At 47.8% G+C, this 15,959-nt stretch overlaps 1 protein-coding gene across 1 annotated transcript in view; it reads left to right on the top strand.

Moving 5' to 3' along the window:
- Positions 1-15,959, top strand: part of LOC144820053 (long-chain-fatty-acid--CoA ligase ACSBG2-like) — an 860,084-nt gene that overhangs the window by 531,698 nt on the left and 312,427 nt on the right. Inside the window, exons 7-8 of the mRNA XM_078677707.1 lie at positions 7,651-7,815; positions 8,418-8,599. Of these exons, the coding sequence (XP_078533833.1) occupies positions 7,651-7,815; positions 8,418-8,599 (347 nt within the window). The remainder of the gene's footprint in view (positions 1-7,650; positions 7,816-8,417; positions 8,600-15,959) is intronic.

Raw genomic sequence — 15,959 nt, forward strand, 5'->3', positions numbered from 1 at the left:
GAGAGCAGCTAAGTATAACACCGTATTTTCATTTAGATAGCCTCCCCTCCATCGGCATTCAGGAGGCTTGCAATCAGTTTTTAAAAGAGCCAATTCCTCTGAGAACCATTACGCGGAAGGTAATGCGAGTATTTTTACCAGGTTTCAGGGGTATTATGGAGTCCACTGCCTCCATATTCCAAAGAGAGACTTGTCTCTCTGCAATCTAGACTTTTGCCCCTAATTCTGGGATACTTGAAGCCAGCTTATCCCCAAAGGTATCCGTGCTTAATGCAGCCCATTTCCGAACAATTATGGGCACGGAACGCTTTCCGGGATTGCAGGGAGCCTTTCAGGTGTTCGCAAACCTGAAAGGGAGGATAAAATAGTCAGGTCACACTACAGGCACAGGCAACAGAGCTTCTACCTGAGCACTGTTGGGAAAAATATTATCCATCCTTTGTGTGTAGGGGTGTTGACCAAGTGTGTTAGACCCATTGCCTGTAGCCCTTGATTCAACTCCTTGGTTTCTCTATTTTCTTTATCTTCCCAATGAAGATTCAGATCCCCCAACAGAATAAAGTTGGGGTAGCGAATAGTATAGGGGGGGCACTGTCTCAGCTAGTTCATCAACGAAGGCTCTTGCCGGGTCAGGGGGTCTATACAAAAGAAGCCCTACAATAGAGCTTACACTATTAACAGCCAGATTGAAAAAGGCTGCTTCGCAGCTAGTCATAAGCCGTACAAAAGGGGGTGGTCGCAGCTAGTCATAGTCAGTTTAGACATCCTCACCTGAAATTCTTTCCCGAATATCACGGCGAGCCCACCTCCCCCTCTGCCCGGGTCTATCAACCCCAAGGATAGCATATCCTTCAGGCAGTGCTTCCAAAATATCCGGAGCAGATTGCTCATTGAGCCAGGTTTGCACTAGAAACAGCCCCACTGGATTCTGGTTGATAAGTAGGTTGTGTATTTCTTGGCTATGTTTGCTAAGAGATCTACAATTAAGGGATAAACATAGAAATGGGTCTAATAATGTTCTTGATTGTGAGAAGTTAGCCTGGCATATGATGTCCACTAGTTCTAGTGGGCACCTTGCACCAGTCTAATAGACCCTTATTGACGGTGGTTGTAAAGTCAACCTCATAGAAAGCTATCCTAGTGGTAGCATGAACCAGCAGTCTTCAGGCTAAGACTTCAGTAGGCGAGTTAAGCAAGTTGTTTTACCAATTATAATCCCTTGAGTACCAAATCAAAGGACACCACACAAGTTATATATCAAATATATATGTATTTAATCTAAACACAACCCCTCTCCACTCTTTATGAGGTCAGAGGTAAAAATACAATACAAGTCACACAATTAATATATGATAAGTTGCACAGTATACGTTATGCCCTAGGGGCGTCATAAACCATATACTAAGAAAGTGGTATAAGAACCACAAGAGAATTAGAAAGCAGGCCTGGAGCCTGTGGAATCGCTGGGGCTACACTAATAAATCAAAGGTTAGGAAATAGGAGGCCCATGGGGGACGCGTGCAGTGTCTAAACACAGCCGCCGGTTACCATTGACTTTCTGTGGAGATCGTAGAAGTTACAAATATACAATTTAAGGACGCTTCCGGATGCACTAGGATGGAACCCTTATAAACTAGGACACTTCGAGAGTCAAGACCCATGTGAGCACTGGAGTACTCATGTTACCTCACCCAGGGAAGCTGGGTGAATAGGTGTCTTTTTGGTTTTGGGTTTCGTCGTCGTTTTCTATGGAGAGCTGCAAAGAAGTGCTGCAGGCGACCAGAGGAAAAGTGTCCAGGTGGATCCAAGGGTGGATCAAAGATCTGAAGAACCTGAAAGCAGATGGGACAGAGTCTGGGTCACAGGCCAGTGACCAGGAAGGAACCAGGCAATGTCGGGTGATTTCAGGTGAAGTAGTTGAACTTGTCTCTTCAGCCACAAAGTCCAGGAGGCATCGAAGATGACCAGGCACTGGATTCGAGCTGCCCCACAATGGATCTAGTTGACTGCGGTGTCAGTATCTGGGTTGGACCCAACAAGCCTTAGCAACCGCAACCCACGCAGGATGTCAAGATTGTCTCTGTTGCAGACCAGAAAGGTCTGTGGCGCTTCTCCTTTTCAGGGAAGCTGGAGCAAGCCTGGAGCACGCAGGAAAGCAAGTTAAGTTCAAAGAAAGGTCTTCAGGGGGCTCACTAGCTAATGGGCAAGGAACCAGGAAGACGCATCAAGCTCAAATGCAAAGGCAGGGCCCAAGGGACACTCGCGGAGTGTGGGGGCCTGGGCTTCATTGCAAATGGTGCTCGGGGCTGGGGCTTCTTGTACCCCAATGCACAACTCACTTAGGCTTCAGGAAAGGAGTGCAGGTAGCAAAATGCAGGATGTCCAGGAGTTCTGGTCCCACGTCTCTCGTGTCAACCACGTGTTTCAGCTTTTCTGTGGATGTTGGTCGGGGTAAGAGAAGTCTGGAAATCCAGGTCATGTGTCGCAGAGTGTTTGGGATCCGATGGTAGCCTTGAAACTGCAGACCGGCAAAGATGCTGTTGGTGCCTGTTTGCACAGGGTGGTCACTCCTTGACCACAAAGGAGATATCTTCCATCTTCCAGTCCGAATGGAACATCAAAGGTCCAGGATATGTCTTTCAAAGATTCATCCAGGGTAATCTAAAAGTCCTAGGGACACAGCTCCTATACATATTCTAAGGATGGGGGCTGGACTACCTGGCTAGGTCCCTCCTATGGCTGGCCCTAAGAAGGAGATGGTTACACCCCTTTCCCTTTGTCCAGAGCTGGGGCTGTGTGCCCCTGCAACCGGTTTGAACTAGGCTATGCATGGAGCACCTTGTGTGCCCCAGGCAGTGTCTAGAAGCATTCACTGAATGCAGCCCTCCCTGCCCCAATACACAAAACCCCTGTCTGGGGAGGTGCCAGCACCTCCCTGGAAAGGAAACCTATTGTCCAGGCCCTTGTGTGCCCCAGGCAGTGTCTAGAAGCATTCACTGAATGCAGCCCTCCCTGCCCCAATACACAAAACCCCTGTTGGGGAGGTGCCAGCACCTCCCTGGAAAGGAAACCTTTTTTCCAGGCCTCCCCTGCCGGAATTTCATCCAGCAACAGGAGGTCAGACTCGTGTCTGTGGCAGCAGCATCCATTTTGTGATGCTGAGGCTCTGTTTAACTTTAACCGGGTAAAGCAGTAACTACAAGTCTTCTCCCTCTAGAAGGGTGGAATGCTACCCCACCGCCAGGACTGGCGGGGGGGGGGTAGTATTCCAAAATGTTTGACACAATACAGGACATGTTTTGATAAAGCCAAACCAAAGTTAGCATTAACTGTGAGGATTATAATGCATTTAAGAGTAAATGGTATGGCTATATTATAGAACAGCTAAAAGGAGATGGTTCCGAAAGCTGCAGAGGGGCTCAGCTCATGCTAGGGCACCCTCTCACATAAAACCAAGCACTCTGCCTCCAGGATTGTCGAGGCCTACCATGGGAGTGGCTTATATGTGTATATTTGTCTATATGTAAAGGTAGATATTGGTATACTATATCTAAGTAAGGGGTGATTACACCCCCTTACCCAGGCTGTGTGAACAGACCTGTGGTGTCAGTTTGGAAGGAAAAGCAGGGGTGGTGCAATACATGCTGCAGCTCCTGGTAGGCCTAGGGTGCCCCTATGCCCTGGGTACCTATGGTACACTATACAGGGGCTCACAAGGGTGACCCAGTAACCAATCTGGTATGTACCTAAAGTACATGGAGTCCATTTTATAGAGAAAGCAGATAGATTGGGGCCCTGATTAGCAGGGTACAAGGCCAACTAAGTCGAAAACCAGCAAAACACCAGGAAAAAAGTGGGGGTAACCATATAGTCAGATTCCACCATCCTACATCGATCCCTTCCCTCTTTCTCTTCCTCCCCCGACAAATAGTATCCGGAAGCCACAATACTAACAGATCCTTATGCTACTATCTAATGCTATAGAGTGAAGGCAATTTGTGTCTGCTACCCTTCTAAGGGCCAATAATCCTCAGAGGCATAAACACCTATGTGCCCAAAGAAAGATCCAGGGGTCCTGGCCCATGGCACCATCAGGGGGCAGACTGGCTTGCCTTTGGCGTTCCTTTGGTGCGCTAGTGGCACGCCCCCTGCACGCCCGTTTGATCATGTGGCTAAATAATGTAGGTGCTGGGAGCACTAGACCGCTCCCACAGCACCACACACTCGTCGGCGGAAATGGAAAGGCCAGAAGTGAGGCCGAAAGACCGAGGGTTACTCGCAGCGCCCTCTGTTCTTGAGGTAACTGTTATGATGGCAAATAAAAGTAAGGAGCACATTATGAAAATACCAAACATTACATAGGAAACCAGACAGGAACCCTGCTCAGTCTCTACTGTGATGAGATATGTAGTAACCGGTCCATTTATTTGCCTTTCCTAAACTGAAGGCAGCCCATACCTGTGTAGCCCCCAGATGTTGGAGGCAGCCCTTGCCTGTGTGGCCCCCAGATGTTGAAGACAGCCCTTGCCTGTGTAGCCCCCAGATGTTGGAGGCAGCCCATACCTGTGCAGCCCCCAGATGTTGGGGGCAGCCCTTGCCTGTGCAGCTCTCTGATGTTACTGAGGCGCATACCCTTATCAAGAGCGTGTCCTTCAGAGGTCATCCCTCCATCATGGTCTCTGCTTTTTAGCTAAAAATATATCCTTGGCTCACTGAAAATGAGGGGAGATTTTTTTTCCAAGGCATTGGTGGGAGCGCTTGGCGAGAATTGTACACACTACTACTACTAGCAATGAAAACGTGTTTGCCATTCAACGCCTACATGAATATTATATAAAAACAGTCCTCACTAAAAAGAAATCCTATATATCAAACACACTCTTATAACATAGTGAATGATATGAGCCAAAATTAATGTATCCTGCTGTAATTGTAGGTCGGGGCAGAGGTTTTGGTTGATAGGTTACAGGGAAGAGACCTGTATGAAAATGACACTTGGTTTGGTTGTGCTTTCAAGTTTAATTCTCTCTACAACTAAATGTAAGAAATCCTTGAAATATTATCATCCAGTGGCAATTGCTCGCATTTCAATAATTGTTTTTGCCCTCTGTTCCTCCAGATAGATGCCAGCCTTAGTCATGTAAATCTTGGTCCGGCTCCAATAAGAACATTCCATCCCAAACTGCCAGGCCAGCTCTCACTTAGACAGGAACATAAACAACCCAGACTGGTTTTGGCCTACTTAGGCATAGTCAGTGAGGTATAGCTCCATTCCTGTGGCACAGTGAGCACAGACCCACCTTTGGGCATGCCAGTCTGCCACAACAAACAAAGTGCAACAAGGATTGCTTGAATTAATCTCCATGCTTAACCGTACAGGAGAGAGTATGCCAGCAAATACGAAGCCTTGTTGGAGCCAGAGCCCCAAGACCCAGGTGACGGGGCAAGCCAGTCTTAGGTGTCTGACCAGCAGAAGAGAAGGTGGGGTATTATGAGGAGGGGGAGACCTTCCAAAAGAAAGAAGGGAAAAGATGAGTTTTTAAAATATGCTGAATTTGAGGTCATTATTTTCCAGTATTAAGTAAAGGGGCAGTGCGTTCCGGAGACAGACGCCCTGGAAGTTAAAGAACTGACTACCGGTCCATCTGGATCTGAGCCATGGGGTCACCTGTTAGGCCGTCTTTCAGGATCTGAGGCTTTTGAATGGCTGCTGGGAAAGGAACCTTTTACAAAGGTGGTTTGGTGCACAGCCAAGAAGGAACTTGTGAGCGAAACCAATTTGACAAGATTCCCTTTCCCACCAAGTGGAAATTCCAGGGGGAAGGTGGAATGTGGTCGTGCTGTTTGAGGCAAAGCCAAGGGAGGCTGTATAATTTGAGTTATATAAGAAAAGTAAGGAGGAAGTCATCGTAGGGTGTTTCAGTAACAATGAAGCAGTAGCAAGACACTCTTCAGAAACCATACATGGTGGAAGGTAGCCTACAGCCTGCTGCATTGCCCTACTGAAAATCTTCAATTTCTAAAAAAGTTATTAAGTCCTAATTTAAGACTTTCCACATGACATAACCTGGTCCCTATATCTGGCCCTTGTTCCATAGCGGTCGGCCCCCATTTTTTTACTTTGACCCTTTTTTGCATATCCAGATACCTGCGGTTGTCACTTTGCACCTTTTGGTGCTAGAAACACCTATAAATTTAAAAATCATATCTCTGGTTCCTTACATCTGATTTTTATAGTTCTTGGTGTATATTTGCTCATTCAAATTGTCTGTTTTTATGAACTAGATGGAATTTTTGTCTCCTTTTTACCTATTCTGGTACTATTAAATACAAATTTCTCCTCCATTAAACATGTCTGCTCTGTGCTACATCTTCTTAGGGTTGCGCTCCGGTTTAAATTGAGACCCAACAGGACCTAGTCTGTAATGGTGTCATTATTGCTTGAAGAGGGCTACCATCCACTTCAACAAATTATCCACTTTCCCACATGGCTCCAAGGCCGGTTGGGCAGAGAAGTCAATGAGGGCCCCAATAGAATCCATTTTGTTGACCGTAAACAGTCAGAGGACCATCAAGAAAGGAGACCGTAGATGAAGTGGGAAAAAGTATTGCTGTAGATGTGGAACAGTTTCTTGGTGGAAATGGATAATTCAGTGATGTGGATCCAGAGGTATTCCTCCTGTGCCTCTGAAGTGGACCTGGCAAACCATGTTAGATCTCATGGTGGTTTGGTTTTATTCCAGCAAGGCAGACAATCTGTGAACCATTTCTTCGATTTTGAGGGAGAGCGTTAACTCTAGGGCACCGAGATATTAAGAGTCTGGGCGGACTTGAATTCCAGGTGAACTGAGATATCTGGAGTCTCTAGGGGAGGGTCTCGGGTTCCCAACGGGAGTTGGAATATGACTTCCTGTTGTATTGTAAGGCTTCACCGGAAGGTGGGTTTAAGAATCTTAAAAGCTTGCTCTACAAAGTTTGTTTTCAATATGGAAAGGACTATGAAGTGACTGAAAAAGGACATCTAACCTGGCCTTCTATTAGAATTCTATTACGCATATTAGCAAGCCCATTATCGCCGTTTTAGCAGCAGTTTTCAGCCGCTAAATCTGCGATAATTTTATCGAGGTTCTTGCTAATTTGCCACTTTGTTTTCAATATGGAGTGGACTATGAAGTGAATGAACCAGGATAGAAAAGCAAGGGGATTTCTATGATCTGTAGCTCAGATATTAAGAACAATAAACAGACCATAACCATGCTCATGGCTTGGCTTCCTAAAGAACTGAATACGACCCAGGCACTCCAAGTCATGCAACACCATCAGCACCCTGCATTCTTGTGCTTGATGATTGATTGTTCTCTTTCAAAATAATGACTAAAACTGAAAATGCAGAATATTATGAGCTAAAAAGTGAGTGCCCCGTGCCCCACATGACAGGCCTCTTGATAGCTAGGGGTGCACATGTGTGTGTGTTTGTGCGCATGGGTGTTTGTGTGTGTCTGAGGATTCAGATATAATAAACAAATGCAAAGTTCCTCTCTACTTTTCTTAATTTTCTTGGCTTTCCAAGCCTCTAATTTCCTTGCTGGGTTTCTTGGAGAGTTCTCCTCTAGCTTATAATATCTAACAAAGCTCCCTATTGGGTTACAGGTGACGTGGTTAGTGAAACAAACTTGTAAAGTGCTGGATTTTGTGGACCAGGAAGTGTTCATCAGTTACCGGCCCATGAGCCATGTTGCAACTCAATTCGCGGACCTCTGGCTACCCATATTTAGTGGAGGAACTACATATTTTGCTGACCCGGATGCCTTTAAGGTAAATACAGAGGAGCTAAACCTCTATGTGTAGGAAGAATACTGACATGAAGATGACATCTCATGGGCACCCTGCCCTCTCTTGTAAAGGGTTTACCAGGCATCAGCAAACTAATCTTGCTCTTCACCATGAATAAATGTGCGTGGGAAACAATTTGGCATTTTGGGGAATCAAGTCAAGAGTAAAACTGGCGCTCTTGCATGGAAGGGGGTGCGAGTAGCTTACAAAGTAATGCATGTTTATACCCCTCTTTGCTATTCGCTGCAAAATCTTAGATAGGAGGATCTTCTAGACATAGTTAAGTCCAGCCCTAGTCCTTTAAACCTTGTGTTGTAGATTAGCCATACAGCTGTAATGTAATGTGAAATGTTTCAAACTTGCTTCCACACCACTGCCTGTGTTGGAAATTCCAAAATTTCTGGCCTGTCAAACACAGTTGAATTGATATCTTTGTTAGCCAGTGAAAGCCTTCAGGTCTCTTTCTGCATAGTGGCACATCTTGATGCATATCACTTTTTCTGATTTGTCCTTAATACATTGTCAAACACAGGTAGGTGAACTGAGACCACAACCATTCCCTGCTTCTTCCTTTTTGTTCATAGGGCTCCTTGATCACCACACTGCAAGAAGTGCTCCCCACTAGCTTTCTTGGGGTGCCAAGAGTGTGGGAGCAGATCCAAGAACGGATGAAGGCCCTGGATGCCAAATCTTCTCTCATCCAAAGGAAAGTAGTTGTCTGGGCCAAGAGTGTTGGGCTGCAGGCCAGCTACAATCGCATGAACGGGTAGGGTACGATTGCCTCTTGAATGGATGATTCTTGCATTTTTAAATGCCTTTTTCTTAAACACTTGTCATACTTCCATTAGACGTGTGAAGGCAATGTGTACAGAACGCATGCTATTTAATCCAATTTTTAATGTGGGTTGTCCATGTTAATGCTACTACTTTGATTATCTTCATCTTAATAAGATGCACTCATTATCAGGGCCTGGCTTTTCTTGTGGCATAATACTAAACCTAAAATGCTGTCATATACAGAAGAATATCTCTCCATAGGCAGGATCCTTGTGACCTATTTCTGTAAAGATGTATGCTTCTGTGTAGAGTGTAATATGCTTTTTATTGCTATTGAGTCTAGTGGTAGGCCATGATTGAAGAAGAGGCAAACTCTTGTTTGGGTCATGATGCCCCTCCACTCCCTCAATGATGGTAATAGATAGCAGGTTTCTCGATGTGAATGTGTGGTTTATGCTATACATTATTATTGTGCTTGTTCAATACTTTCAAAAAAGGCGAACCGGATGACAAGGGCCCCCTCCCTGAGCCATGGATCCGGCCAGGGACCCATCCCCAAAGACACTGCTGTAAAGTTTATATTCCCTGGCCCGCATTAACCCAGGCACAGAACACAACTTTTTTCTCCCCCAGGCCGTAGCACAAAAATAAGCAACTCCCACCCAGGCTTGAGCTAATGATGATTTAGCCAGCTCCTGCTGGCACCCAGAACGGGTGCTGGCTGGTGAGCCGATGGGAGCCTCAGAACTCCGAGCCTCCTCAGTGGGTACCCTGAGTAGGCACCCACTATGGGTGCTGGCTGCACAGCCTGCAGGGTCTTGGGGCTCCCACTGCTTTCCCCAACTTAAAAAAAAAAGAAAAAGAATATGTGTACCACGGAATCCACAATTAAAAAAATGTCCAACTCCCACCACAGTGCTGTCTGGTGAGCTGGTAGGACCTGCCCGGCCATGGGAACTCTGGTATCATCATGCTTTTAGTGACAGATGGAGGAGAGCGAACCTCTCCCTGACCTCTTGTACTCCAGGGAGAAATATGGGTCTGTGGAAGGAGTAATATTTTCCCCCAGCTTAACTCCTGAACAGCAGAGAGACTGCCACCAAGTGTTAGGACAGTACTCCTCTCTTTTTTTTTACCTTACTGCTGGGACTACCCATCTGTATACCCATGTTGTCAACATAGCGGACAACTTCCCTGTTAAGAATAAATGTTACAGGTTGTCGGATAACGTGAGGGCCAGCATTAAGAGTTAAGGGGCAGATTTATGTCAGACTTGCGCCACTTTTGCGCTGCCGTTGTGTCACTTCTGTGATGCAGTGGCGGCCTAAACCCTGCACCACGTTGCAACATACTTACATCATGACGCATCTATGGAGATGCATCACGCTGTAAGGCCCTGCGCCACATGAAATCTGCATCAGGTTTCATGTGGGTGTTTCCACGCGGGGGGGGGGCGTTCCGTCACAGGAACGCCCCTGAAAATTGACTCAGTGAAAGCTACAAGGTTTCACTGAGTCACTTTACCAACGCTGATGCGTCAAAACCCTGCCCCTGCTTGAAGAAGGCATAAGGCTTGACGCACCACGTTACAGATAGGGCAAGTTGGAAAAGTGCTGGGGTTGTGTGTGGCACGCAACACAACTTCAGCACTGCACGAACTTCACACCCTAGATACAACACACATCTGTTTATTCCTGCGCCATGGTGCGCCGCATTGTAAATGCGGCGCATAATGGGTGGCACAAGGATAAACTTGGGTGCGCATCTTTCCTGGCGCATCTCTGCTGATTTGCAGAGATGCGTCAGGCAACATAAATCTGCCCCTTTGTCTATAAAATGCTGTAGTTGGCGGTGATAGAACTCTACAGTAGCCCCTGTTCCAGTCCTACCATAAACTGCCTCACCGGGCACCACAACTGAACTGAGGTTCTGTTTGGATTATAGAGGGCTAAACTCGGTGACAAAGACTGTTACTCATCCCATCCCCCAGGCTGATGAGCTTTTTGACTGATTAGGGGCTGCCCAGTACTTGCGTACCTTTGAACTTACATCAGGGTACTGGCAGATCCCCCTGATCAGAAGGTGCCGATGAAAGTCAATACTTCTTCTCTCCGGAGGGCCACTATCAATTTTGTGTGATGACCTTTGGACTCCAGATTTCCCCTGCCACCTTGTAGAACATTGGTGAGCCAGGTCCTACCTGGATGACATAGCTTTCTTCACTAGCAATTGGAAGGACCACCTTTTCCACCTCCCGGAAGTGCTTCAGGCTCTGCAACAGGCAGGCCTTACTATTAAGGCCAGTAAGTGCCAGATAGGCTGGGGTATGTGGTATACTTAGGACAGGGTTAGGGTGCAGCCCCTCCAGGCCAAGATAGAGATTATCATTGCCTGTGAGGATGACAAAATCCAGACTGAGGCCAGAGCATTTCTAGGCCTCACTGGGTACTTCAGGAGGTTTATCAGGGGATGTGGCACCATTATTGCCCCTAATCAGACTGACCATAGGCCCCTCAGGTGGCTGATGCAAATGAGGGTCGAGAATACAAAATTGTTGAGGTGGCCCATTTTTTTACAGGGTGGTCTATCCAGGTTTTTCCACCTTAGTGATGAGAACTCTCTAGAGGTTGGGTAGATCTCCACACTTTCAGCTGGAGGACACGTGTTAGACCAGTCATCCTTAGGGTAGTCTTGCCCAACCTTTTTGGCTGCTTACATCCCCTTTTTCTGTATCTGTTTGCTGGCCTTAGGACTCTGAGCTCTTTAACACTGTTGACCAGTGCTAAAGTGCTTGTGCTTCTCCCCTAAACAGTGAAAACATTGGTGTATACACATTTGGCTTATTTATTTTACTTGTACATCCCTTGTAAAGTGGTATACCATTTATACAGGGCGTGTAAATTAAATGCTAGTAGTGGGCCTACAACAGTGATTGTGCTACCCACACAAGTAGCCTTTTAAACCTGCCTCAGGCCTTACATCGAAATCCTGGGCACGCGTGCATTAGTGTATACATATAAGATCACATTAGCGTAAGTCCATTAAAGAATCAATCTCATTAAAGTTCGCAGAAGAGTTGCTTCTTGTTTCTTTTATTCATATCACGTAGAATAGCAACCAGCAAAAATAACCAGGCAACACGTGTTTCGTCTAGGAGGATACTCCCACGATTTCTTCAGGGCTTTGCGGAATGGTACAGGGATCTGTAAATCCCGGAGCCAGTGATAATTCCAACCCGGCTTGAAAGTAGAGTATGGTGTAGCCTTTAGCATATTTGCAGTGAATGGAATCTATATTCCTGGTAAACAGCGCAATATATTCGAGATGCCGGTGATGAACCGCAAGATGAGTGAGAACGCAACCGAGTGTGTTTAAATTCTGTAACTTGTCAAGTGGTAATAGGATCAATGAAAGCCACGGGTAGGGACACAGGTGTGTGTCCTGAAGACAACGATTTCTTCAAGAGCAGCACACTAATGCATGTGTGCCCAAGATTTGGATGTACTACTTTGTTGTAGGAGTTATCCTACATGCATTTAGGGGATTTAGGGGTACCCTACCTGGTTAGCACCGTATTCACTTTACTTTTTTCTTACCACTTGCGCAAATATAGCTGAGGACCACTACTTCCTACTCACTTAAAACCCTCCTTTTTGATTGCACCAACTGCCTCAGACCTGACACTGCAGGGTCTATGGGTACAGTTAACTGCCACTTTGACTTGGCATTTAAAACCCTTTTTACAAGCCTTGACCCCTTGTGTGCTCATGACGAGACCGGGCCGTCATGAGTCACAGTTGAACTGCGCTCATGACGGCCTGGTCTCATCATAACGGTGCCTCTCTGCCCACACGCGTTTAATTCCTCACCTGCGCGGGAGAATTAATGTGTGGGAGGAGTTGTGACAAGACCAGGCCGTCATGAGCACAGATCCACCATGACTCATGGCGGCCTGGTCTCGTCATGAGCACCGCGCTCACCCCCGCCCCCACACCATGGGGGAATTAGCCCCGCAGGGAAGGGGTTAAACTCGCCTTTTATTACACATAAATCACCCTTAGGCAGGACCTAGGTAGCCCTAAGGGCAGGGTGCTGTGTAACTAAAGGTAGGACATGTACTTTTACATGTCCTGTTATTGAAAACAACTAAGTTTGTTTTTCACTACTGTGAAACCCACTGCTCTGATAGGCTAACATTTGAATACCTTAAAACACTTTTAAGATGTAATTCCTGATTAGAAAGGACGAGCATTAAACACTATAACTGCCAGTACTGGACAACGCTTTCCTCTTTTTATCTACAACCTTTATGAATAAAACATACCAGTCCGTTTTATAGATTACGTCACTAATTGGTTTATTTGTTTTACCAATAGTTAGTACTTTTTTTCAAAGACTTAGTAATTTTTTGGTGCATCAAGAAAACATTTAAATACAATAAGTGGCCTTCTTGTCAAAAAGTCATTGACTTCTTGATAAGAAGGCCACTTATTGTGTTGTGTGTATGAGTATGAGTGAGGAATGTGTCTATTGGCCAAAAATATGAATGGGTGTGTGGTCAAATTGTACATAATTATATGTTTTGTAGAAAAATTGTAATGTTTTGTATTTAAATGTTTTCTTGATACACAAAGCAATTTCTAAGTACTAACTATTGGTAAAACAAATAAACCAATTAGTGACGTAATCTATAAAACGGACCGGTAGGTTGATCCTCTTGTTGACAGGGAGACGGTGTAGGTCTCTCAGGTGGGGGGTGATGTGGCTGCGGCGGGGGACGGTGACGATCAGTCGGGCGGAGGCGTTTTGGATGCGTTGTAGTCGTCATAGGTGTTTGGCTGGGATTCCTGCGTAGAGTGCGTTGCCGTAGCCCAGTCTGCTGCTGACGAGGGCCTGTGTCACCATTCTTCTTGTTTCGGTCGGGATCCACAAGTAGATCCTGCGGAGCATGCGGAGGGTATTGTAGCAGGAGGAGGAGACGGTGTTGACCTGTTTAGACATGGAGAGGGAGGAGTCGAGGATGAATCCTAGGTTGCGTGCATGGTCGGTGGGTGTCGGTCAACATGATCTCTTACGCCGATGACACCCAGCTGATCCTCTCCCTCACCAGAGACCCCGACACCGCCAGAACCTGCCTACATGAAGGGATGAAAGACGTCGCCGAGTGGATGAAGGACAGCCGCCTGAAAATGAACTCGGACAAGACGGAAGTCCTCATCCTGGGATCTTCGCCCTCCGCCTGGGACAACTCCTGGTGGCCCCCAGCCCTGGGCACCGCACCCAAGCCAACCGACCACGCACGCAACCTGGGCTTCATCCTGGACCCCTCCCTCTCGATGACCAGACAAGTCAACGCCGTCTCCTCATCGTGCTTCAACACCCTGCGTATGCTTCGCAAGATCTTCCGCTGGATCCCGACCGAGACCAGGAAGACTGTCACCCAGGCACTCGTCACCAGCCGACTGGACTACGGAAACGCCCTCTACGCCGGAACCACAGCCAAGCTACAGAAAAGACTCCAGCGCATCCAGAACGCCTCCGCCCGACTCATCCTGGATGTCCCCCGACGCAGCCACATCTCCAACCACCTGAGGAACCTGCACTGACTCCCCGTCGACAAGAGGATCACGTTCCGGCTCCTCACCCACGCACACAAGTCTCTCCATGACCTGGGCCCCAAGTACCTCAACGACCACCCGCCAGCTACGGTCCACCAGCCTCGCCCTCGCAGCCGTACCACGCATCCGAAGAGCCACCGCCGGAGGAAGATCCTTCTCTTACCTGGCTGCCAAGACTTGGAACTCCCTCCCCATACACCTTCGGCTGACCCAGGACCATCTCGCCTTCAGGAAACAACTCAAGACCTGGCTGTTCAAGCAGTAGCATACCCCTCCCCCCAAGCGCCTTGAGACCCTCCCGGGTGAGTAGTGCGCTATACAAATGGCATGATTGATTGATTGATGGTGCAGTCCCAGTGTGGTCGGCCACCAGGAGTCGTCCCAGGCTGAGGGGGTGGGTCCGAGGATGAGAACCTCCGTCTTGTCCGAGTTCAGCTTCAGACAGCTGTTCTGCATCCGGTCGGCGACGGCCTTCATTCCCTCGTGTAGGTTGGTTTTGGTGGTGTGCGGGTCCTTGGTGAGGGAGAGGAGGAGCTGGGTGTCGTCGGCGTAGGAAATGATGTTGAGGCCGTGTTGGCAGGCCACTTGTGTGAGGGGGGCCATGTAGACGTTGAACAGCATCGCCACAGATGATGTCGGTGGCCTCGGATCGGAAGGGCGGGAGGCGGACGCTCTGGGTTCTGCCTTAGAGGAAAGACGTGGTCCAGTCAAGGGCCTTCTCTTAGATTCCGGCTTCTAGGAGGCGTGTCTTTAGAGTGCGATGGCAGACTGTGTCGAAGGCGGCTGACTGGTCCAGGAGGATGAGGGCTGATGTTTTGCTGTTGTCTAGTTGGCGCCTGATGTCGTCTGTGGTGGCGATGAGGGCTGTCTCGGTGCTGTGGTTTCATCTGAACCCGGAACGGGACGGGTCCAAGATGTTATTGTCTTCCAGGTGGCGGGCCAGTTGCATGTTGACGATTTTCTCGATGACCTTCACCGGGAACAGAGCAGGGAGATGGGCCGGAAGTTCTTGAGGTCCTTGAGGTCGGCCTTGGGCTTCTTGAGGAGGGAGTTGATTTTGGCGTGTTTCCAGCTTTCCAGGAATGTTGCTGTTACAAAGGAGATGTTGATGACCTTCCGTAGTTGGGGTGCTATGGCAGCCTCTGCTTTGTTGAATACGTGGTGTGGGCACTAGTGTGACGGTGATCCTCAGTGGATGGAGTTCATGACATTGCGTGTCTCGTCGTTGTTGACGTCGGACCAGGCGGTCAGGCGGTTGGCGCTGGTGGTGTTCATAGGGGGGGGCTATGATGTAGTCGGGGCGGTCATGGTGTTGAAGCTGTCATGGATGTCAGCGATCTTGTAGTGGAAGAAGATGGCTAGTGAGTTGCACAGTTCTTGTGAGGACGGTATGTCTATGGCGCTGGGGTTGGAGAGTTCTTTTACGATGCTGAAGAGCTCTTTGCTGTTGTGAGCGTTGTTATCCAGGCAGTCTTTGATGGAGGATCTCTTGGCTATTCTGATGAGGTGGTGATGTCTACGAGTGACGTCCTTGTGGGCTGCGCTGTTGTCCGAAGTGCGTTCGTGGAGCCATATCTTCTCCAGTTTCCGGCAGGCGTGTTTGGAGGTCTGCAGCTCGTCAGTGAACCAGGTGTCGTGGTTGTTGGAAGGTTTCTGGATAGGGGCAAGCGTGTTGGTGCAGTTGTCGATCCACTGTCTGAGGTTGCGGGCTGCGTCATCTGGGTTGGTGGG

The sequence above is a fragment of the Lissotriton helveticus genome, chromosome 2_1, assembly GCF_964261635.1.
Source record: "Lissotriton helveticus chromosome 2_1, aLisHel1.1, whole genome shotgun sequence".
Classification (NCBI taxonomy): domain Eukaryota; kingdom Metazoa; phylum Chordata; class Amphibia; order Caudata; family Salamandridae; genus Lissotriton; species Lissotriton helveticus.